The following is a 24,461-nucleotide window of genomic DNA, read 5'->3' as shown; positions in this document are numbered from 1 at the left end:
GCGTACCTCTTGAACAATCCGGACCCAGAAACCCTGGGAAACAATGGCAAGTTCCAGAAACACACTCTCCATTTCCATGGCAATTTCGGGGGCATTCCACCACAGACTCTGAAGAAGACAGAGGGAGCATTTGTGAGGTGCCTGCCTCTCTCAGAAGTGGTCATTCTTTTCGCGTTAGTTAGATGGTGATGCAGCTATGCATAGCACACTCCATGACCCTCAAATCGATGAATAAATAATACATAATATATAAATTTAATATATATTATAATATAAATAATATATATATAAATATAAGGTATCTGCAGAGTGACGTAAAGCAGTGATGCTTTCAATACAGGTTTTTAAAGTGTTCTCTCCCCCACAGTAGTTTATGTCTTACAGAGCTTCAGCCCTTGCCGTATAGTCACAAATGAACAACGCAAAAACAGTGCACTTTACATGTGCGTCATCACCTAGGAACCACGCGAGTTTTGAGTTCAGGCAGTAGGTGGGAAAGGATGTGTTGACGAGGACTCTTACCTATAATGATGGTGTTAAAAGACACTGGCTCTGGATTTTTCCCATCGTTATAAAAAGCCAGATGCCAGATTCCAGAATCCAAGTACTGGATGAAGCCAGCCTCGTGCAGGCTGACGGATCTCGCCTGCCGCCCGGCTCTCTCGGCTCTTTCGGAATCCACCAGATTCCGCTGCTCTCTTGCTATTAACCGGCTGCCATCCAGGAGCTCCACAAAGTCATACTGGAGGTGAGGGTAAGGGAAGCGGTTAGTGGCCAGAAACAACACGTGTAATGCTGCTGCTTCAAGCTTTGCTCTTTTGCAAATAAATACAGTGTTAGCAAGAAGTTCTTGATTGGCAAGTGCAGGTGACAGAAGGCTTCCAGGCGTGACATCTGAGGATAAGGACCGCTTGCTGCCTCCCCTCATATTTAAACTGAAATGATCGTCCTCTTCCTTCTGAGGCTTCCAAATTCAGTTCTCCTGACCAATAACAAGTTTGGGGAATTTTGGCAGTATGGGGATATGAACATGAAATCTCTGTGAGTTTACTCAGACCACGAATGGCTTAAGATCTACTCCTACTTGATGCTTATGTATAGCAACTATTGCGGTTTAGCCTGCACTGGGATTATTCTTAATCCTGGAAGCAGCTCTTTGGGAAAGTCATTGATTGCTAGTCTCGGGGACTCTTTAGGAGGTGCAGGAGGACCTCCACCTGGGCCGTGGTGCAGTTGGTCTATGACCTCGGGTGTGCCATGCTGCAGAGCCGGGGTTATTTCCACCAATGCACCACATTGTTCTCCTGGCTAACGCAACCATCTGAACTTTTGTAGAATTTTTATGCGAATATGGTCAGCTTACACATACTTAATGAAGTGCCTTTATAGTCTTTATCAAAGTTAATAAACTGATCAACAGATGGGCTTGGGATGGAGAAACAGCATGTAGAGTTAGGGACATGACGACAGCCATCCTTGATGCTACCTTTTGTCTCTACAGTTATTAATCACAGACTTTGGAGGTTAAAGGAAATGAGCGGGAGAATTTAAACGACAGAGTATTATTGACAACAATAGAGTAAAATTTCTTAACAAAGGCCAGTGAATTTGGAAGATACCAAAAAGACTCCAGTGTTGTTTTTAATAAGCCTTTTAGCTAATAACTTCCTTAAAAAGTGCATTGATTGTATTGCTGCTATACACTTGTCCAGTTTCATTTTACGTTTGAGACACAGCTACTGGAAAAGCTCACGAATATATGTGATTTTTTTTAAAAAAAATATTTATTTAATATATATACAATATTCTGTGTGTGTGTATGCCTGCAGGCCAGAAGAGGGCACCAGACCCCATTATAGATGGTTGTGAGCCACCATGTGGTTGCTGGGAATTGAACTCAGGACCTTTGGAAGAGCAGGCAATGCTCTTAACCTCTGAGCCATCTCTCCAGCCCTATATGTGATTTTTTTAAATACAATGGTTATTGGAGGAAAAAAAAAATCTTACATGGTTTTCTTAATCCAGTCACATAAAAATAAAATTAGTTGTTGGAATTTCTGGGAATTGTATTTAAATAGACTGCCACTGTGCAGACCACAGACATCTACTATTGCAGTAAGAGAATTTAATATGTGACTCAGTATATGACTTATTGAAATATTTGCATAAAAGCATTTTGTTCTTTGGTTAGTAATATGAAAAACAGATGCAAAATATATGCTAACTTCATTAGCACTCAAAAATTTGAAATTTCCTTACAAGGATGAAAATAATGATTTCTCCAGCTATTTGTTAAAAGTTACTGGAATTTTATTCTCTCATGATTAGAGGAGAACGCCGTCAAAATTTTAAGGGTGTCCCCACTTCAAATAAGCCATCTCCATTTCCTATCGGATTTAAATATTTATATTATCATGGCAAAAAGTGAGAAAAAGTTTCCTTTTGTGGCCCAATACAGACACTTTCCTCTTCTAACATTACATACAGTAACTGAAAATGGAAAGGGTAGAACAGCTGGAGTTTTAACTGGTCTTTCAAGTCTACAGTTGGTCGCCACTGCCAACACAGTGGTGGGCATTTGTACCACACCTGAACGACAATGGAACTCGAGAGTGGCGGGAACCGTGAAGTGGCTGATGGCTTCTAGCCATCTAACAGATCGATGCCGTTGTCACGGCATGCCACAGCTGACGTCAGGAGAGTGAGTCAAAACACCTGAAGGGAATTATGTTCTTCATACTGTAACCATCTTCATCCGAATCAAATGGCTCGTTCTTCAGGTGTAACGCGATCATATATGGGCAAGTCTGAGCTTCGCTCTGCTTACGCACGGGAACTGTAGAGGGATTGACTTTCATGGGGAGGGGTCTTAAGATCTTATGCCTTTTTCAGTGTGAAATGCTTCGGACTGATTCTTCAGTCTCAAACTCTGGAGAGCTGCCAGAGACAACATCTACACAGCCTGTGGATTTCACTAAATTGCAACTATTTCTATTCCCTTTAAGGAAAATTTTCTCATATTACCTTCTTATGCTATCACCTAATAAATATTTATTGTGTGTGTGTTATATACACATGTGTTATATACACACATGGATACGTGTCATATACTTTAAAGTTCTTTCTCAAGCGGCTTTGAACCTCAGTGTATTAACAAGGTGCTGTGTAAAATCCGTAGAAGAAAAGGTTTCAGTGGTTTACTATTTTAATCAGCCATGTAAAAATGCAAATACTCTTTTTTTTTTCTGGTATCTTGGTAGTTTACTTCTGAAAAGCTAAGACTGTCCAGCTGTTTTATCTATCCAGCTGTTTAATTCTTTCTGTTATTAAGTTGTGGGAACTCAGAATTTTGGCTATGTCTTCAATCAACTTTTGCTTTTTTCAGGGGGGCAGCTAGTCCTGTCATATAGACCTTGTGGCCTTTAACTATCAAACCTCTTGCCTTGTCTCTCAGGTGCTGGCATGATAAGCATATGCCATCACACCCAGGCTTAAAAAACTTCGCTCCAAGTTTCTGATGGTGACAGAAACTTGTCTGTCACTGAAACACAGTGAAGGAAAAAGTTTTAGAAATCTTCCAATTCAATTCTCTCATTTTACCAATAGACACTGAGCCTTGGAGAAGTTAAGTTACTCATACAAGGTCACACACAGCATAAAACCAAAATGTGGTAAGGGAGTTTAGACCACAGGTTTCTGCCCCCTTTTTCTGAAATAGCCTTCAGGCAAGCACACTAACACACCACACATAGTACAGGAACCACAGAGCTCAGAACTGCTTCCTTAGGCTTCCAACTGTCCAGGAGAATAAACCGGCCACCAGGGAGAAGAAAGTCAATTGGTTCCTTGGCAACGGTCAAATGGACAGTTTTATAAAGGGTCCCAAAGACTTTGACTTTCAAAACTCAAGTGACTATTCTGAGGGGCTGGCCAATTTTAATTATTTCAGGTTGATTTATTTAATGTTCCCCAGGAACAGAGAAATGTTCAAACCGGGCTGCTTTATAGCATATTTCATGTTTAAACAGTGAACTTAGAAACAGCTGTTTGCTCTGCTGATCTTGAATAAACCAGAGGAAGGAACTCTAATAACTAAGGCTTAATAAAAAGCATACCCTACACAAATACATACACTGTGGTAGAAAAGAGGATGGGTATTATGGGCGCTGTGCTGAAATAATGGTGCGATTGTAAGAAAGGTGAAGCAGCATTTTTCATTCCCCTAATTTTATGTGTTAATGCATCTCATGCAAAAATCCAGCTATATATACATCCCTAAACAAACGTTTATGAGCACACAACACAATACATGCTTTTCAAAACAACCCTGGCTGGCTTGGAACTTGCTACACGTAGAACAGGTTGGCCTTGAACTTTATCTGACAGCCCCTTAGCTTCTAACTCTCAAGCGCTTGAACCACTACGCCAGGACACAACACGTGTGCTTCATCTGAAATTAGCCTCAGGAAACTTGAAGTTGCACATTCACAGGTGTGCATAATTTAAAGCACTCTTTCTGGAGCTGGAGAAAAAGAATTTCATTTCCCATGGAGTTTCAGTGGAGAGAGGTGTTTCTATCTTCCTGGACTATTCATGGAAATGCTATCTGTAGTAATTGGAGTTCGAGCGAGTCACTTCCAGCTTTTTCTAGCTCTGTGGAAAACGAGATGGGGCTATGATGGGGATTGCACCGAATATGCAAACAGCTCTGGATAAAAACATTAAGTCTCGCAGTCCATGAGTATGGGATGGCTCTCCATATTTTGGTGTCTGTCGTTTTTCTTCAGAGGTTCAAAGTCAGTATCACACCAGGGTCAATTTTAAAGCTTAGAATTGGAGACATGCACATCACAACAAGTGTTTGTCCCAGAAGGAACCAAGGCCTTTACTTTGATATCACAGATATGAGCCTATATTGTAATGTATTAGTCAAAAATTAGATCTTTTAGAAAACATTTCTAAAAGAAATTACAGTATTTCTAAAATACTGTAAAATTCTAAAATACATTACAGTATTTCTTTCACGTTGTGACTTCTTTATTAGTATTTGGCTAATAATTCATAGTTCATACTCTAAGATTATAGAAAATAATTTCTTATAAGGTCACAGAATATGAAGTCTGTACAAAAATCTTGGCCTTTCTGTAAATGAAAAGAGAAACAATATGAAATCTCATGAGGAGATAAACTTATTATAAAATATGTCGAGCTCCTCTAAGCATGTACGAACTAGTTAGTATGATTTTTAATTCCTCTAATTACTAGCAGAATATATCTTGGATAAGTTTCTCTTCCAATTGTATAGTGGATAATTCAAATATTTTCCTCTTAGACATTATAGAACATTTTTTTCTCCTAAGGACAGGGATTGAAGTTTGGGGCCTCCTCTATTACATCTCAACCCCCATGGGACCTGTTTTAAATAACAAAAATCACATTTTCCAAACACATACACCATGACTCAGCATTACTGACTTTATTATTTTGTGGGAGATGGGACTGAATTTAGGATGTCACGGCCTCAAAGATTGCAGGCAAGTGCTCGACGATGGGGTCATATTCTGAGTCTATTTTTTTTTAACTCTGTAATTTATCTCACTAAGTTGCCTAGGCTAGCTTGAACTCATCACTCTTCTGCCTCAGCCTTCAGAGTCCCTGTGACTGCAAGTCTGTGCAACTAGGTTCTGGCTCAACTGTGGACATTTGATAATGGCTCTCCAGCTGTGGCTGTTATAGTGGGGGTATTTTCAGGCAAAGAATTGACTTTAAAATGCTTTAGATTCAGTAGTCTGAGGACCACATTGACTCCATCATGCTTGGTTTTCTGTGAACCATCAACTTTTCATCTTATTCTTCCTTTATTTCCAAAGATACATGATGATTAGAATTGGCAAAGTTTATAACTATCATGTTTGTTATGCTTGTGTTTCCATATTTTTTTCACTAAAAATTAATCTGCCATTTCAAAAATTGCTTTAATCAAACATCAACAGATTTAAGATGAATATGTATGCCTCTGTGATATGCAAGGTATAAAAGCATCTGAAATGAGAACAGCATCCTGGAGAATCAACAGTGTGCTAGATATTCAGCTGATGCCCAATGCTTATCAAGTTCCTCAGACACATTTAGCCATTTTAACCAATCATTAGCAATGCAAACCAGGCCCCCTTGCCTCCTCTTGATTCAGATGTCTCAAACAAGCAGGAGCTTCAAACTTCTGTTTCAAAAGATTCACTTGGAAGTGATGGCTTCACCATACAGCCGAGTTTCTGGGCTAGAGTAACATCTAGGAAACGCAAACTAGGAGCCCGCATCCTACTGATGCCAACCCCCCTGCTCTCACCTGCGTATGGGAAGGTGGTAAGCCCGCATCTTCCTGATGCCAACCCCCCAGTTCTCACCTGCGTATGGGAAGGTGGTAAGCCTTTGCGGCCATATACTCCGATCAACGCATCCTTCTGAAGAGAGATGTTGAACTTAAGAAACTGTGGCTGGTCAATAAAGAGTTGCGATCTCCAGAAGACCCCAGGGGGAACCTCTTGAATTGCTCTCCGGCCAATATCAAGTTCTCCGGAATCTATGGTGTTATTTTCATGGGTAAATCCACCTAATTTTCCTGAATGTGAGAGACCCAGTGATGAAGAACAAAATATTAAAATAACAGGGTTTCCTTTCAAAACATTATTTCCCCTTACTGGTCAGGAATCCTTCTTCTGATACGTGAGATACTCCCTTGTTTTTACTTTAAGAACTTTTTTTGTTGGTTGGTTTGTTTGTTTGGTGATGTCTTTTTTTTTTTTAAACTGTCTCTTATATAAAATTCTTTAAGAAATTTATGTCAAAATTCTCCGACTTCCCCCAAGGTATGGTAATCACTGAACCGATGGTGTTTCTCACTAATTTGAAACAAAAATGTCTTATAAATTATACGCTTTGTTATTTCTTGGAAGAGATTTTGTCCGGTGCTTACTGGATACTCTAACCATGTCATAATTCTGCAAAGTGTGAATTAAGGCAGGATGGATTACAGAGATTTCCAAACCAATCTTTAAGCAACCAATCAATGTTATCAATTCACGTAGTCCTCTTTAAGTCATATGCCAGAGGAAAAAAATCACATGTCAGAAAAGGTGAGTAGGGGTGGTGGGCATCAAGAAATAGAGGACAAGAGGGGCAGGGTTATATTCTCTGAAGTTTTAAAGTCGGCTATCACAAGACTTCCTATTTCTTGACCCATCATGAGTACAAGTGGGCACACTGTTCCATCCTTCCCGAGGGACCTTCAATCCTCAGGGGAAAACAAATAATCAATCAAACAAACCCTCTGCCCTCCGAGAATCCCTGCCATTCCCTAGCACCATGGCCAGGTTCAAGTTCCAAGGCTGTTTTTCAGGGTTGGTGTTCCCCTTCGCCACTTTGCCAAGGTCCTTTCTTAGGGACGCTCCTGGCGACAAGAGGGGGTTTCACAATTTACTGCAAGGAGAAGCAAAAAGGAAAGGGCCCTGGAAAGCTGAGGAGACAGAAGGTAAATTATCCTCTATGAAATCCAACCCTTTTAACTTGATAAAAAGTTGACTTACCATTCCTTTTCCTTTTATTCATTAAACTGGAAATAGCCTCCAGAGATCTTGTTAATTCAAAAATTTTTGAGATTTAATCTCAAATCTGAGAATTATGTTTTATCCTAAAGAGGGGAGAGAGCCTTCTGTCTGTGATGACTTGTTAATATTGCACTCACTTTATTAAGAGTCTTCGAGGGACAGAACGCTGACGCAGTAACAAGAAACACAAACCAAAGAGCAGCCGTTTAGGAACTATTTACTCTATCTTAAACAGCTTGCTTTTCACCTAGCTAATTGCCTGGTTGAGGAGATGATCTGTCCAAACCGATGAACTAAGTAACAATCTAGAGCTTCTTGTGATGGGTCAGGGGCAGGCCATGACACTGGAAGCTGGACTTGGAAGGACAGGTAGGTTAAGTGTTACGACTAGTTTTTGTTGGCACCTTGACTCCTTCTGCCGTCAGTTAAAAGGCAAGCTGCATGGCATACCTGAGAAGAATTTTCTTGACTAGGTTATTCGAAGTGGTGGAGGATCCACCCTAAATGTTGGTGGCACCTTCCTTGTGGCAGCCTGGATAAAAAAGCTTTGCTCTGGCATGTTTGCTTGCTCTCATCCTGGCAAGTTTATGAGCTCTGTTGCTGCTGCCACCACTGCTGGTGTTATATTCCTTCCCTACTATCAGAACCCAGCTTCTTTGGGCATCTAATGTAGACAGTTAGGGGCTATCATGTCTTCAGTGCAAGACGGGGACTGTTGAGGGATCCCAAACTCATGGAGTTGAGCAGCTAGAGGGTTGTTGGTCCCTCCAGTGTGAAGATGGCCGTTATTGTTGGGACCGACCAGATTACTTTGTGTGAGTCAGTCTATATAACCTTTTAATATATACTCATTCTGTTGGTTCTTTTCCTTTAGAGAATCCAACCAATACAAAAAAATATATGAGTTACGACATATATGCTTATGGACAGGGCATGTGTTCGGATGCATGTACAGGAGAAGTTTTGAAATCTAACAACAATCTGGGTTTGAATCATGGCTGTGTCAGAGGCTGCGGGACCTGCAGGAAGAGACCAAAACCTCGGACACAAAACCTCCTCTGGAAAAGGGCGATGGCCACATGACATCTGAAGTACTGTGAGGTGTAGCCAAGTTAGTGTTCCTGCTCACATGATATTTACACCCATAGAGTCGGTGTTTCTGCTCTGTAAATACTTTTCATTTGCATTCTATTCACGATCAATATTATACCTTTTCTTGAAGATGCATACATTTACTATTATGCCTATACTGGTGTAGTTTAGAAACTACAGAGACTTGAAGAATTATATAACGGTATAATTACATAGATGGACTCCAATGCAGACATGTTCTTGTGTTTGTTCCCCACCCATCATCCCACTCATCACCTTCCTTCTTCCCTTCTCTGCATCTAAGAAACAGATTTAGGATTACTAGGAAACGGAAATGTGCACCACAGTCGTAGACGAGTAAGACAGACAGATACCAGCTGATTGCCGAGAGGATGTGAAGCAATCCACAACAGATTCACTCTTACGGATACATGTGAAGTTTGAGGGAGAGTATATTCTAGTAAATGTCAGGACTGCTTTTTATCCGGACTATTGTATCCTACAGTAACACGTATACCATCAGTTGCAAAGGACAGCTATCGCTAAATGGAGACCTGTCATAGGTTCAAGCAGGCTAAAGGCAAAATGGAGTCATTGTTGGAGGAGCATTAAAGTGCCACAGTGCAGGAAGCCTGGAGATGGAGAAGAGAATGGGAATGTGGCCATTGTAGCCCAGGCATGGTGCAGAGAGGTGTTATCCAAGACAGTCTAATACAATAACATTACTTACAACTCCATGTAGTTCTTTCTCAGTGTCCACCCTAGTAGTTAATAATGCTTATGCAATAAGGTCTATTTTTCTCAAACCAGTTTAGTATTATAAAATACGATAAGGAAATATCAAAATAGCACCACAGTAATCATTTTGAATTTTCATATATGACCACTTAGATCATAAACCATGCACCTTCCATATATTATGATATATATTATCCTATTATGATAGACATTCACTGAAGTGAAATTAGAGCACACATTTAAATGAAAAGAGAATAAAATTATCTCTACGCTGGAAATGTTTTGCTTCTTATTTAGACAGGCATATTCCTTTACTCAGTGACTCTTTTAGTGTTTGCCTAGAATTAGCGTTGGTGAAGAGTTCAGATACTGGGGGACAACGGCATTAGTCTCTCTGAACACCTATGGCAGGTATGTTGTTTGTATTAAACTTTAAAACAACCCCATGAGCTTGATACTTTGAGATAAGGAAGCTAAGGTCCAGAAGTAAAGGATGTGCCCAAAGTATGTGATGAAATGATTCAAATTTCCAAACTACCATGGGAGCCAATAGCCTTTAAGATACCAGCCCACTTGGGCGAGGTCTCTTATACTACAAAAGCAGCTGTAAAGCCTGTGCTTGCTCTCTTGCTTCTGGTTCTCGCTTTCACTGCTAGACTCTGTTCCTGTTCCCCATTTGTGCAGAGAACTGTGATCTAGGATAGGGATCTGTCTAAATAAATAACCCCTTATTATACATAATTCTGAACTAGTGTGGGATTATTTTGTAATTTCCACCATCATCTGGCCCCTGAACACGAGGACCAGTCCACATTTTTTGGGATCAGTCCACCAGCCATGTGGCACATTGGGCACTGACTCTCCTGCCCACCTGTGGCTCTGGCTGGCCCTCAGACACAGCAGGTTGCTGCTCAGTGCTCCCCGGCTAGCAACCCACACGCTGCCTTCCTCTGCACTACACACCAGCCCACAAACTGCTGCCTGTGATCCCTGTGGTGTACATAGTCTGCAACTCGCACTGACAGAAAATTTTGGGTTTTCTTTTTTTCCCTGAGCCCCAACTCTTGCAGTCGTTTAATCACCTTAATAACTGCTCTTAATTTGTTAAACAAAGCATATTTTTCAGTATCTAAGTAAGCAACATGTGCTGTTCGCTGCTGCTTAGTGTCTCTTGGCCATGTGGCTGCCACTGCGACATCTGCTGGCTCATAACACTTATTACACCTACTCCAATTCATTGTAATTACTTTACAACAGGTAAGATCTGAAAAACTACAAAAAGTGACTGATAACATCCAGGAGTTCAATAATTACTTTGTTTATATTATGGAAGGCATTGTGCAAGACTTATGCTTATTTCCTTCCCTTTATTTGATTCTAGGAATTAGCTTTGTTTTCAATATTATCTCATTAAAAGTGATTCAATACTATGAAAAGGGATAGCAGCAATCTGACAAAATTACTTGAAAGAATTTGTGTTGTTGAATCTAACTATTGAAATTTGTTGAAAAGTTATGATATGTCCAAGGATGAGACATTATCTTTACTGGACAAGTTTCATATCTTAGAATAGAACACTGGACAGGAGATTCAGACTTTAAATAAGGCAGTAGCAAAAGAATTGAAAAGATTGAGGAATTTAGAGAAATTGATTAGCAGGGACAGAAGGTACAAGAATTTAGCCTCATTAGTACGTGTCAGACCCTGGGATGACTTACACAGGTTCAACTGCATATCTGGTAAATTCCTCAGAAAGACCATCTGGCACAAAGTACCCTAAGGTAGTCAAAGAATATGCATGGAAACCAATATGTATGAGTGATCTAAAAGAAATAAAACAAGCAATAGTTTCTTATGGGCTACATTCACCTTTTGTCAGGGAAATGGTGAAACAGCGATTGGCTTCAATTAATCTCAGGAGTCCTAGAAAATGAACCTCTGCTGCTTTGGAAGTGTTATTGGAGAGAAGAGGCAAAAATTTTAGAACAACAGGGGAAAGCAAAAGGGTTTGAGACTTCCCAAGATCAAATTCTTGGCAAGGGTCATTACTCTGATCCTCAGGAATAGGCACGTTATGATGAACACACTTTGTCTCTATGCAGCACAGCAGCTTTAAATGCTTGGGACAGAATTCAGGGACCAGGAAAAAAGGACTGAGTCACATATTAGAGTTAAACAGGGCCAGAGAGAACCCTTTACTGACTTCTTACAAAGATTCACTAGGCTGTACAATTAGGAGTGATAGACCCTGAAGCTAGACATGTACTAATTGAATCCTTGGCTTTTGAAAATGCCAACTTAGAATGTAAGAAGATCCTGGGCCTTTAAAGGTTATCAGCACCCATAGATGAATGGATCTTCCCTACAATGAGTGTTGAAACATTTGACTATAGTACTGAAGCTTGGATAGGGGAAGTGAGTTCCAATGGTAAGGAGATACCAAAATGCCAAATGTTTTAATTGTGGAAGAATAGGACATCTAAGAAGGGACAGTAGACAAGGAATTTCTAGGAATAATGTCTGCTCTAAGAATGGCAAGAATAGGAGGACTCAGCCTTCTGGTATATGTAGGAGGTGTGGCAAAGGCTGACATTGGACTAATAACTGTAGGTTGAGAAGAGACAGACAAGGCAACCTGAGACCATTGAAAAACTCCTTGGGAAACCTCTCATAGGCCCCAGTATCAAACAAGGCCCAGCCATTTCCAATCACTGTGGAGAACATGTCTGATCAGGAAAATTAAACAATGCAGTGCCTACTGTAAAAAAAAAGCAAACTGTTCTGGACGATGGACTAGACCTGGAGGATGAGTCAAAAACTCTAGTAGGAAATAGGAAACATATATTTTGGCAGACTTCTATAAATGATCAAAGACCAAAGCTAAGAGTGTGTATAAATGACATTGTAGTTGAGGGACTTCTAGACACAGGTGCAGATGTGACTACCATTACTTTAGAATCTTGGCATCCAGATTGGCCTCTTCAAGAGGTAGAAGAGGCAGATGTTCAATTACTAGGAATTGGAATCCTATCTCAAGTAAAACAAGGCATGAGGTGAATTGAATGCACAGGACCAGAAGGACAGAAAAAAAGGCGGAGGACGTATGTCGATAATATTACAGTGAATTTATGGGGCCATGACCTGTCGCAGCAACCTGGAATACCCAGGTTAACATTCCGGCAGTGCCCAAAACTTATGTTTCTGGGAAGGATATTATAAAATATTATAAACAACAGCCATTCAGGGTATACAAGAACACAAAGCAACTAGCAAACTTACAGAGGAACTAACAGCCTTGCCTTTAAAATGGTTAACTGAGAAACCCATGTGGGTTAAACAATGAACTTTAAGGGAAGACAAACTGCAGGCTTTAGAACAGCTGGTACAGGAGCAATTAGATGCTCACCACACTGAAGAATCAACTGTGGAATTCCAGCCCTTGGAATTCTCCTGTATTTGTTGTTAAAGAGAAATGGAGAGTGATGACAGATCTAAGAGTTGTAAACAAGGTGATCCAACCTATGGGCCCTCTACAGTCTAGAATTCCTCTGCCTTCTTTATTACCAAAAAGATAGCCTCTTATAGTTATTGATTTAAAGGACTGTTTCTTCACTATACCTTCACAAGAAAAGGATCTAGAAAAATTTGCTTTCACAATGCCTACTTATAATTAAATAATCCTTGGCCTACAGATACCAGTGTGCCATCCTCCCACAGGGAATGCTCAATAGTTCCACCATGTGCCAATACTTTGTAAATCAGCCATTGGAAATAACATGCAAGCAATTTCCTAAGTTTATAATTTAGCATTACATGGATGACATTTTGTTATCTGATCCCAATTCAGATACTTTAGAAAGAATGATTGAAGAAGTATAAAAAGTTTTGCCTAAATGGGGATTACAAATTGCTCCTGAAAAAATAAAAATAAGAGATTCTGTCAATTACCTAGATTAAAAAATAGATTTATAGAATTAGAACACAAAAGGCACAAATTAGAAGAGACTAATTATGGACTCTTAATGACTTTCAAAGATTGTTAGAAGATATTTCCAGTCTATGACCGGCTGTTGGGATAACACCTGACCTAATAGTTCATTTAAACAAAACCTTAGATGGCGACAAAAACCCAGAGAATTAACAACTGAAGTGGAAAAAGAATTGATGATCATTGAAGAGAAATTACAGGAGGCACATATAGATAGATTGAATCCAAATCTTAATTGTATTCTAGTCATATTGACTTCTAGAATTGCCTCTACGAGCATTTTAATACAGAGGGAAGATATTGTCTTATAAAGGATCTTTTTACCACATTAACCAAGTAAAAAAATAAAAACTTATGTGGAAAAAGACTCTGAATTAATTATAAAAGGAAAATTGAGACTTTGTCAACTAGCAGGTATAGACCCAGCAGAGATTATAGTACCTTTTCCTGCTGATGAAATTAAAAAAATATGGGAAGACAATGAACCTTGGCAAAGAGCTTGTGCTAATTTTTTGGGATAAATTAATAGCAATTATTTCAAAAGTGATAGAATTAACCTTATAAAAAGAACTACTTGGATTCTTCCCCGAATTGTACATGTATGGAGTCCATACATTTTATACAAATGCAAATAAATCAGGAAAGGTAGGTTACAAATCAGAAAAATTAAGTAAGATGGAACAATTCTGTCCAAAAGGCAGAATTATATGCTATTCTCAAGGTACTAAGGGCTAAGAAAATCAAGGAAGACCCCCTGAAGAATCTCTAATAGGAGCATTGGTCCAGATTATCCAACATTTTAGAGGACCTCTGTTGGAGTTTCCTCTAAGTTCTGCATCCAGAACAGCTTCAAGACTGCTGGCTGAGATGATCAAGCCTCACAGAATTTTCCAGTCAGGACTTGACCATAATCTTAAATTTTCTTTAGGTTCCCCATAAGATTATCAGCACCCCCAATCAGCAGGAAGTAGCCTGGAAAACTACGCCCACATTCCCAAAAAATGGATTATGGATGTTTGCCTTTCTTTAGAATGTTGGTTACAAATTGTTATGGATAATGGTCAAAAAAGCTAAACAAAGGAGATTTGATTCAGAGTTCTTGTTTTAACAAGAAAAAAGGGGTGGGGGAGTGCTGTGAAACAATGGTCTGTACCCTGTCAACTGTATTTTAATAAAACACTCATTGGTCAGTAGCCAGGCAGGAAGTATAGGCAGGGTGAGAACAGGATAATTCTGGGAAGAGGAAAGATTCAGTCTGCAGTCTTCACCCAGACACAGAAGAAGGCAGACACAGAGCAAGCAAGATGTGACTGCCTCGCTGAAAAAGGTATCAAGCCTTGTAGCTAACACAGATAAGTATTATGGGCTAATATAGATTATAAGATTTAATAAGAAGCCTGAGCTAATAGGCCAATCAGTTTATAATTAATGTAGACCTCTGTGTGTTTCTTTGGAACTGGATGACTGCAGGACTGGGTGAGACAGAGAACTCAGTCAACACCAAACTATGTCTTTTATATCAGCAGAAATCAGGCTCTTTGTCAAAACAAAAATAGTTTTAAGTTACCATTTATATCTACTCACCTATTTCAAATAAGAAACTAACTCATTAATCTATATTATAGAATTCGTAAGGCTTGCAATTATAGGGTATAAAGTTATAATTAATCATTTTGGAGACAAAATCTCACTGTTTATCTCTGGCTGATCTGGAATTCACAGAGATCTACCCACCTGTCTCTGTGTCCTGCGCACTGGGATTAAAGGTGTACTCTACCTATTTTTTCCATGAATAACCAACTTTATAAGAATAGTTTTTGAAGAAAAGCCATATTCCATTCTTTTTATATTTCATCATAACTTGCTCATAAGTTTATATTTTGATTGACTTCCACATAAAACATGTAATATGTATGTATGTACAATACACATGTATGTATGTATGTATGTGGGTGGGTAGTGCTGGAGAATTAAAACTATGGCCTTGTACATAGTGGGTTCACCATTAAAGTATATCCCCCAGGTCTCATTTTGCTCTTCCTTTTGAGACTTTCTGTGTAAGTTGCCCAGGCAATTCTCTGCAGCCTAGGCAAGCCTTGTTCTGGAGGTCCGCTGGGCTCAGCTTCCTGAGCAGCTGGGGTTGTTGGCTTGCGGTATCAGCCTGGGCTGAGAGAACTTTTATGAGACCAAACACAGCAGCTGCCTTTCCCCTACTAAAATCTGCTATGTCCACACCCCTCCTAAACACGGGTACAGCTCCCATTTGGCCTCATCTGTGCAGGTAATACACATCTAGCACTCTTACTACACTTTGCTGTTATTAGCAACTACCTCTTCTGTTGCCTCTGAAGCTTATGCGGGCGAGCCTGTCAACTCTTTGGTGATGGTTTCCTCTGATGCTGATGGAAGTAAATGTTAGCAATTTTATGAGGACACCTGTGCTTTGGTGGCCCGATGAGAATAAACTGGCACCAATCCCAAAATTGTTTTCCTTAATACTTTCATCTTTGCCCAAGGATATTGGCTTTGAGAAGAGCAATTGAGCTCTGGCTTCTGGGGTTTAAGGTTTCACTCATTCCAAGTAGCTTAACTTGTAGGTATTTTTGCTTTGTTGCTTTTTCTCTTTGTCAATTTTAAGGGGTTAAAGTCTTTCCACTAAAACAATATGAGTGCCTGTTGTGATGTAAATTAGCATATCAACTTGTCCAATTAGTCTTAGAGCTAATTTACAAGGTGCATCTTTTCAGGAAGAGGTTTTTATTTTTTTTTTAATTTATAATCAAAACCAAAAATGAAAGAAAACAAACAAAATCCCTAAGATTGACCAAATGGGCTCGACAGAGCAGCAGTATGTGCGAGGATGTTTCTGTATACAAAATGAAAAAGCCAATTGTGTCATAATACTATAGATGGAAGCCGAGAGCCCGTGGAAATCTTTTAGACCAGAGTCTTCTAATAACCACAGTCATGAACCCAGGCACCATGAAATGTGTTTTGGTATTTCTCCTCATTTTTGGGGACACAATTCTTAAGATCCTTAGAGGATCAAAAGTGACAGTGTCTTCAGATGCTACTGGGTTCATTTCGGTTGAAGCCATAGGAGGCTTCTAGGATGGAGCCAAACCAACCCAGGGTTGGAGCAGGTCTTCCTGTCAACCTGCAGGGTCAAGCTGACGACACACATGGCAGTGGTTTAGTCAGTTGTGTTTATGTTTTGGGCCCTTCATAAGAGCCCAAAATGAAGGGTTCAAAGAGCTTCTAGACAGCTTGTCACTCAGAGTTCTAAGAAGGGGTTGTCCCCATTCCTTTCCCTTGACCTACAAATCCCTCCACTGTGGTCTCTGTGATGCCCTTTCCAATAGACTGGTAAACGTGTTTTCCTGAGTCCTGTTGGTTAGGCTGGCAAATTAGTCAAAGTAAAGGCAGGTATACTGTGGTAACCCCAATGTGTAGATGATTGGGCAGGACATATAGGCAAACAACCTTGAGTTTGTGTTTGCCATTACAATTGGGGAGGGACAGTCTTGGAGAACGAGCTCTGAGGAGATCAGCTTCTCTCTCCTCGAAGACAGAGTCAGAAGTGATTCTGAGTAGGGAACTCTGGGCTTGTGTCATTTGCACAACTGCTTGCTAGCTCGCTGTGGGGAGGAATCCTTACATCTTGTCAATCACTGCGCTCTGTGTTGACTGTTCTGCCATGAGAACATCATTAAGACTAACCAGCGATGAAAAGGGTAACTTCTAGGAATTTATTTCTAGACTTTAAACAGCCTTCCTGTGTATACTGTCTAACACCAAGATGTTCCAGGCACCTAATACCTAGCATACGCTGTATTATGGCATAACACCTCCCTATGCTGGACAAAGGCAAACTTCAGGTAATGTGGCTCATGACACCCCTAAGACTCCTCTTTTACTCAAGACACAGTAAACCTAAGGCAAGTCTTGTTGGTTTTCTCTGTCTTCTGGTACCTCCATCAGGGTAAAGTGAGGTTTGAAATGGAGTTCCGGTGGCTGTTGGCACGTTTTGAAATTAGATATACCAAAGAGGAAGGGTGCTGGTTTGTTTGATGGCTTTGTCACTTTTCATAGTCACTGTGCAAGAATGCTTTTTAGCTTCAGACTCACACAGAGAAAAGGCAATAAATATAAAGCAATGTCTAATTTATTCTAACCATTGACCTATGGTAGAGATCTGTCTCGGCACAGAATGGGAGTTCAGAACTGGGAGCCTGTGACAAAAGGCGGAGTAGCAATCTGAACTCGAAAACACATCAGTTTTTTTTTTTTTTCTGACAGAGAGTAACTTTGAGACTAATGAATGCTAGCTCTGTCAGTTAAATTATAGAGTAGGTATTTTCCATAAATTAAATGAGCTAATGAAATGGATATAGCTAAAGCACATAACGAGATGAAAGCATTCAAAGATATTGTAATGGCAAAGGTGAATTACAGTGGACAGGCGACTTCCAGTTCACCACTTCACTGCATCGGATGTGTACCAGATTAAGCGATGAGGACTGTTTTGCCGAGCCCCGGTAAAGCCTTTGTTGGTGTGGTATCAGCCAAGAATGGATTCTAAATGCTGTGAGAGCAATCTTTTGCCAAGCAGAAAGTTGCCCATTCTTTGCTTTCAGTGAGACAAAGGGAAATGGAATGGAACACCGCCATGCAGGGCCTCCATAATGTGTTTTTTGACATACATCAAAAAACAAACCCCAAAGACCTGAACGGCTTCACCCTACAGGACACCCTCCCATTCTCATCTTTTTATTCTGTAGCAAGATCTCTAGGCGTCGAATCAGTGTAGACTTGTGCTTTATTCTTTAACGGTCCGTATGAATTTGTAACTTACTCAAAAAGTCCTTACTCATTTCACTCAGTTACTTCTGACCCCAATCCCTTCTTATGTTAACCCCCCAAACATTTAACATGCTTACAGGACAACTAGGTCACGTTCAGCTGATTGTGTTCACGTAATAACTGCAACTTTATACAGTGGAAAAGATCGAAAACAGAACCCATCACAGATCTCGGGAAACTAAACATAACGGAAACATGGATAGTCTTGCGAAGGGGGTATAAGTACAATACATTTCAAACGTTTCTTATCTTTCTAGACTTTTTCATGAACTACGAGTCTTGTTTCTAAGTACCTGTTAACTCCGGTTTGGTTCAGGTTATTTCACTATTTATTTACTTATTTTTGCGAAAACCTTAAGATGTGGTTTCCTAACAGGGAGATGCAGAGCAGGTCTCTTGATAAGCATCAGTGGCACGGAGCTGGAAGAACATAACCGATTTCTTGCATGAGACTGGCAGCTAAGCTCTGTGTACTGCTTTTGCCTAAGCTTATCATTTGAATATCAGGGTGAGCTTTAGGTTTGTAAAAGGCCTTTGTACACCTGTCCTGTTGCTTGTCAAGCCGTGGCACCCCTTTCCTCGTCTGAGTTAAGCCTCTGCTATTTCTGGGAGTGTTTTTCAAATGGCCTTTTAAAATTGTAATGATCCCTGGAAATCGGTGAGTGACGGCCTCTATGGGATGAACTCGTAAATACTTGCACCAAGCCTTCCTCCGAAGCTCTTGGGGCTCTTAGAGAAAAGCCTGGACGCAGAACTCTTTCATCCTGAATTCCAGAGAACCCTGACTTCAGAGGCTCTAAGGGAAGGGCCAGCTGTCAGGCTCTCTTGTGGTCCTTCACTGAGATCGTTACCTCTAGATCGGAACCCCTAGAGCCTGAACTTGGGAATAATGACAGGAAATACAAGGTCGTGTGCATGGGTTTGTAAGAAGGACAAGGAAATATGGAGGACACAGAGTCAGGGAACAGAGTGTAGTGATGCAGACCCAAAGCTGGTGGGTTCCAAAGCAAACCAATCAGAGCTTCACATTGAGAATCAGATGCCCCAAGTCTTCCAACGCATTGTCTTGAAGAATTTATCAACATGTCCCATTGTGCTTGAACGAGGCAGTTACTGGCTGCCTTTTCTTTTTGCTAACTGCGAGTTCTTTCATTAATAATCTTAATGTCTTAAAATCCAGTTGTCATGTGGGAAAACACAGACCGTGTACACAAAGTCATTATGCCTTGCCTTACGGGTTTCCCAGCTTACGTGATAACACCACTACAGTGGCCTTTTAAAGACAGCCTTTAAAAAGACTTTGATCTCTGAAGACCATTCCATAGATAATTTGGGACAATTAAGACAAATCAGAGTAATCAAAACCATGCTGGCAGTTATGTATGTAGCTGAAAACTACTTTATGATATCCAAAAATCATCCAAAGTTGCAAGGTACTAAACTTTCCCTCCTACACATCACGAATTTGCCCTCTGCTTAGGATGTGGGCAAACTAGACTACAGTGATTAAAATGAAAAGGTGGAAAAGAAAAGCCTGGTGTCAAAATGTAACTGTAAACAACAGGAGGGCAAACAATAATAACCGTTCTAGGTCCCAGAGAGGCACTAATAATTGAACGGATAGGAGGCAAAGTAAGGCGTCTATATACAATCAATAGCCCACAGTCCAATTTTATCCGAATCATAGATTCATTCATATCCTGACTTTGAAGATGTCTGGGAGAACGTATCTGTTTATACAGGACCAAATGCCGTGACTGAGCACGGGGATACAGAGTGTTACACTACAATCCATGCGGAATAAAACATAGCGACTTTGTACTAGCGTAATGGACAGAGTCAATAGAGCTTCTAACTAAGGAATATTATACAGCACAACAACACAAATACTATAAACAACACTGGACAAAGTTCAATGCTCTTTCAGCCCTGTTAGTATCAACTCCTCAATGTGTAGGCACTCAGTAGCCTGCTGTAAAATTCATTTCTCTTCAGCAGCTTCATCTATGAGGAATCAGTCATGCAATGAGCCCTCACATAAATTTCAAGAGCAGCTGTCATTTTATTTAGACAGGAGGATCACATACATGCGTATCTGTAGGCACAGGCTTGCAATTCCTACGAAAGGAGAGGCTTGTGCTGGCGTGTTTGTTTTTGGAGGAGTTGCTTGCCATGGTTACGCTGGGATTAATCGTTGCCAACCTGCTTGGGTTTAGATCTACCTATGAGAGGGACTCTTGGCATATCTGTGAGGGTCTTTCCAGAGAGGAATAATTTACGGAAGACTCACCAGTGGGGGTGGCACCACTTAAGTGGGGAGATTGGATGGAATAAAAGGAGCCAAGGGAAGAAGCTAGAAGAACACAGACAATCCCCGCAAGCAGGAGTCAAAAGAATCTGTGCACGCCAATGGTGTTGACGTCAGATATTCTGATTGAAAGTGACTCATACAGTAGCCAGCATTTATGGCTTTTTACTTTATTCCTAGATTATCTCCGACTTGCTTATGTCAGATTTGCGCATTCACCTCATTGCTTCATCTTAATACAGCTTTCCGTAAAAAGAGAGGCCCCGCCACGTTGTGCCTATTTTTCCCCATTGGGATTTTCTAATTCAGTGTAATTCTTTGCTTGATTTCCTTCTTGCCTAACAATCCAGATGCTTTGGGAACAAACGTCTGTGGCAGTCTTGGGTGTCTCCTCTTTCTCTCAAGCTGTTATTTACCTCAGTGCCTTGGACAGTGCATAGCATAGAATATACGCTTGAAAAAAATCTGAAATGAATGAGCACTATGCATTCATAGAAAATATAAGAATAAGATTCTTTTCATAAAATCCAATCCTCCAAGTAACCAAAAATATAATTAGAGGATTTCTACTATAGCCTGAGATGATATGATTAATTATGTTTAAAAGAATTTTGCTCTAAATTACAAATACATAATTGGCTTAAAGAGAAAAATGCAAGCCAGTAACTAGTGATACACCAGTATCAGATTTAAAACAAACTAAAATTCCATAAAGAAGCAAGAAGTCAGACAAGGCAATTTGCTCACAGGTCAACAAGTGATAGAACATTTCTCAATTACTTTACTTCACCAATATCTGCATCACAGATACTTGAGACAAGACATTGTACTGGCCATTTATATACTTTTTATATTATTTATTCACTATGTGTGTGTGTATTCACTCAACAAATACTACTTGTAGAGTGTTTTGGCCAGACACTGGTGAAAGAAATAATCTAGGCGAAAAACTAAGCTAATACCTTGTAGGAACAGCAGGAAAATAATAATCTTTGCCTTATGTTTCAGCAAAGAAGGCATAGTAACAGTAAACATCTTTATATTTTTCCAACCATGTGCTATGTATTACATGACATTTACAGTACTACTCAAAACTAACTTATCAGGAAAATTCCATGAGTTGCTTTCAGTTCTTTCAGCTGAAAGAAAATGTAGACAGTAAGAAACTAGGGGAACTGTCTCCAGTAATTTAGACATGAATCATCCAGGGTTGGCTAGGAAGCCAGGCAGGTTTGGCTACAGAGTTAGACTTTATCTCATTGCTGTATCGCTTCTGTAGTAAGGGCATGGTGAGCAGACAGAGTGTGGCAGGACTTTTAAGTCATCTAAAGGCATGTGGATGGAACCTAGGTGACTGAAGGGGGTCAGATGAGGTACTGTTATCATATTTGTGTCTGAAGAATTGACAAGCAAGGGCAGAGACCTCATAAACAGGGGGCTGCTGCAGTCCAGCTGAAGGTGATAAATCAATGAGAGAAGTTAGAATTGTTGGCGCTTGTCAATGGATCCAACAGATATAAGAAAATAGGATTCATATAGAACTCCCACTACACTCCTGAACCAGGCAACTAAGTGTTATTTCCTGACAGAGAAACCCCTGAACAAGAGGCATATTTGGAAAGAAAGATGGTGTTTTCCAGAGATGACCATAGTCTCTACTTCACGTGCTCTGTACGATGTATTTCCTCGTGTACACGATCAAGAAGAGGAATTTTCTGAAACATCTGTTTGTTACAGAGAAGCTCTTTTAATGGGGGATGGTAGTTGCTCTGATCTGTGGGTATAAGATTTAGAATGCAGTTAAGGGATTATGTTGACCTAGCCAAGTAGCAGCCATAGTTTCTCTTTTACAGTGTGTGTCCTCACTAGTCCCAGGTAGTTGGCTAGGTTTCTAGTAGCAGGCATGATTTCCTTCCTGTTGAATGGGTCTTAAGTCCAGTTAGGAAAGCTGTTGGTTGCTGCCATGGCACGGGTGCCCACTATTGCACCTTTAGGAGATCTTGCCATGTTGGTCAGAGTTTCGGTTCATAGGCTCCATAAGGGAACGGGACTGCTGCTTCCCTCTGTCGGCAGCTTGCACGATTCTCTCTGGTACTATGGAGACTAGACCAGCAGAAAGGAGGCTTTCAGGTTATATGGTTCAAGTCACCAGAGACCTTTGTCATAAGTGTCCAGTGACTTCAGCAATAGAGACTCCCTTTCAGTCTCTCAGAAACAAGAAAGGGCAGCAGCAACAGCCTATATTTTTTCCAGGAATCACTTGGACGACCCTGACCAAAAGCTCAAATGGAAGTTACTCATGCTTGATACTGGGCTTCTGTTAGATAGTCTATGGCTATCTGGGGGAGCATTATCAGCCCAAGGGGCATAAGGGCATAACTTCACTTAATGTATATATATATATATATATATATATATATATATATATACACACACACACACACACACACACACACATACATATTGCATTATACAGGAAAGGAGCAATTGTACACAATGCAGTTGGACTGTGGGGAGGCCAGCTTGAATACAATTCCTGTACCCAATGTTCAGGGAACATCTCAGAAGACAGGGTCTAAGTGCCAGGGGACCTCTAGGAGACTGTGTCTCCTGGAAACGCTGCATAAACAAGACAGCATCAATGGCAATATAAACATACATACAAACATGGAAGGGGGAACATATCAAGGGGTGCCACCCTTAGACAAAGGGCTACAGGTAACTAATCATTGCTGAGAGAGAGGAAGAATTAGCCTCTCTCAGGAAGAGACCCCTAACTATTTGTCTTATACAAAGTGACCAGTCCTAAAATCATATGCATATAAGAAACAAAAATAGACTTAGAAAGATATACATACACACATAAATGTATATAAACATATATGTAGGAATAATAATAAAAGAAAAAGAGGCCATCAATTTGAGAGGGAGAAGATGAAAATGAGAAGGATTGGGGAAGGGGGTTAGAGGGAGAAAAGGGGAGGGAGTAAATGAATTAATAATGTTTTAGTTAAACTATGTTAAAAAAAAAAACACTGATGTCAGACCATGGTGGCACACACCTTTAATTCCAGCACTCAGGAGGCAGAGGCAGGAGGATCTACAATGTCTGGTCTAAAAAGCTAGGACTACACACAGAGAAAACCTGTCTTGTAAAACCAAACAACAACAAAACCAAAATAAACGAACAACAACAAAACACTGTTAAAGAAAAAGAAACCAAAATTAAAATTCAAGTTGCCTAACTTAAAAAAAGGAATGGAAGTTTAATTCTGGCTTAACTTAAAACAGAATTTTAAGTTTAAAACAAAGTTTAAAGTTTCATTAAAACAAAGGAAGTTTAATTCCTCTTATTGTGAAGCTTGGATGGCTTCAGGAGAAATACTTCTGTGGGGTTGGGGAATGAACTAGGGTCTCATATATCCTAGGTAAGCACTCTGCCATAAGCCAGGTTACATGACTTCCCAATGTGCTAGAATGTCTGATGTTAAGTCAGAAGAAGCCTTGAGCTTCTGTGTAGGTCAATGAGAATGAGACCTCTTGGGATACTCTTCCTTAGAAGCAGCTACTACATTCTGAGAAACCTAAACCACATGGAAGACTGTGTTCAAATGCTCTTTCCCACAGCCACAGCATAGCTGAGCATAAGTAAATATATAACATCAGCTGCGAGCCAATTGAGTGAGCAGTCTTAGACTTCCAGCTTAATGGAGCCTTCAGGCAACCTCAGACATCTGGAGGCAATTGCATGAGAAGTCCCGGCCAAAAATATATGAACTGCCTAGACAACCGACAGGACTGCAAGAGATGAAAAACAGTCTCTGTACACCAGTGAACTTGGCGATGGTTTCTTGTGTAGTACTAGGAA

General features: G+C 40.2%; 1 protein-coding gene across 9 annotated transcripts in view; it reads right to left on the bottom strand.

Annotated features, from left to right (window-relative positions):
• Positions 1–24,461, bottom strand: part of Tenm3 (teneurin transmembrane protein 3) — a 707,864-nt gene that overhangs the window by 115,806 nt on the left and 567,597 nt on the right. For all 9 annotated transcript variants that reach the window (XM_057752171.1, XM_057752173.1, XM_057752172.1 and 6 more), the window contains 3 exons: positions 6,405–6,619; positions 523–742; positions 7–108 (listed from right to left, as the gene is read on the bottom strand). In XM_057752171.1, coding sequence (XP_057608154.1) covers positions 7–108; positions 523–742; positions 6,405–6,619 — 537 coding nt within the window. The remainder of the gene's footprint in view (positions 1–6; positions 109–522; positions 743–6,404; positions 6,620–24,461) is intronic.

This window comes from Chionomys nivalis, chromosome 20, assembly GCF_950005125.1.
Source record: "Chionomys nivalis chromosome 20, mChiNiv1.1, whole genome shotgun sequence".
Lineage (NCBI taxonomy): Eukaryota > Metazoa > Chordata > Mammalia > Rodentia > Cricetidae > Chionomys > Chionomys nivalis.
The sequence above is the reverse complement of the archived record's forward strand: the minus strand, read 5'-3'. Positions and strand labels throughout refer to the sequence as shown.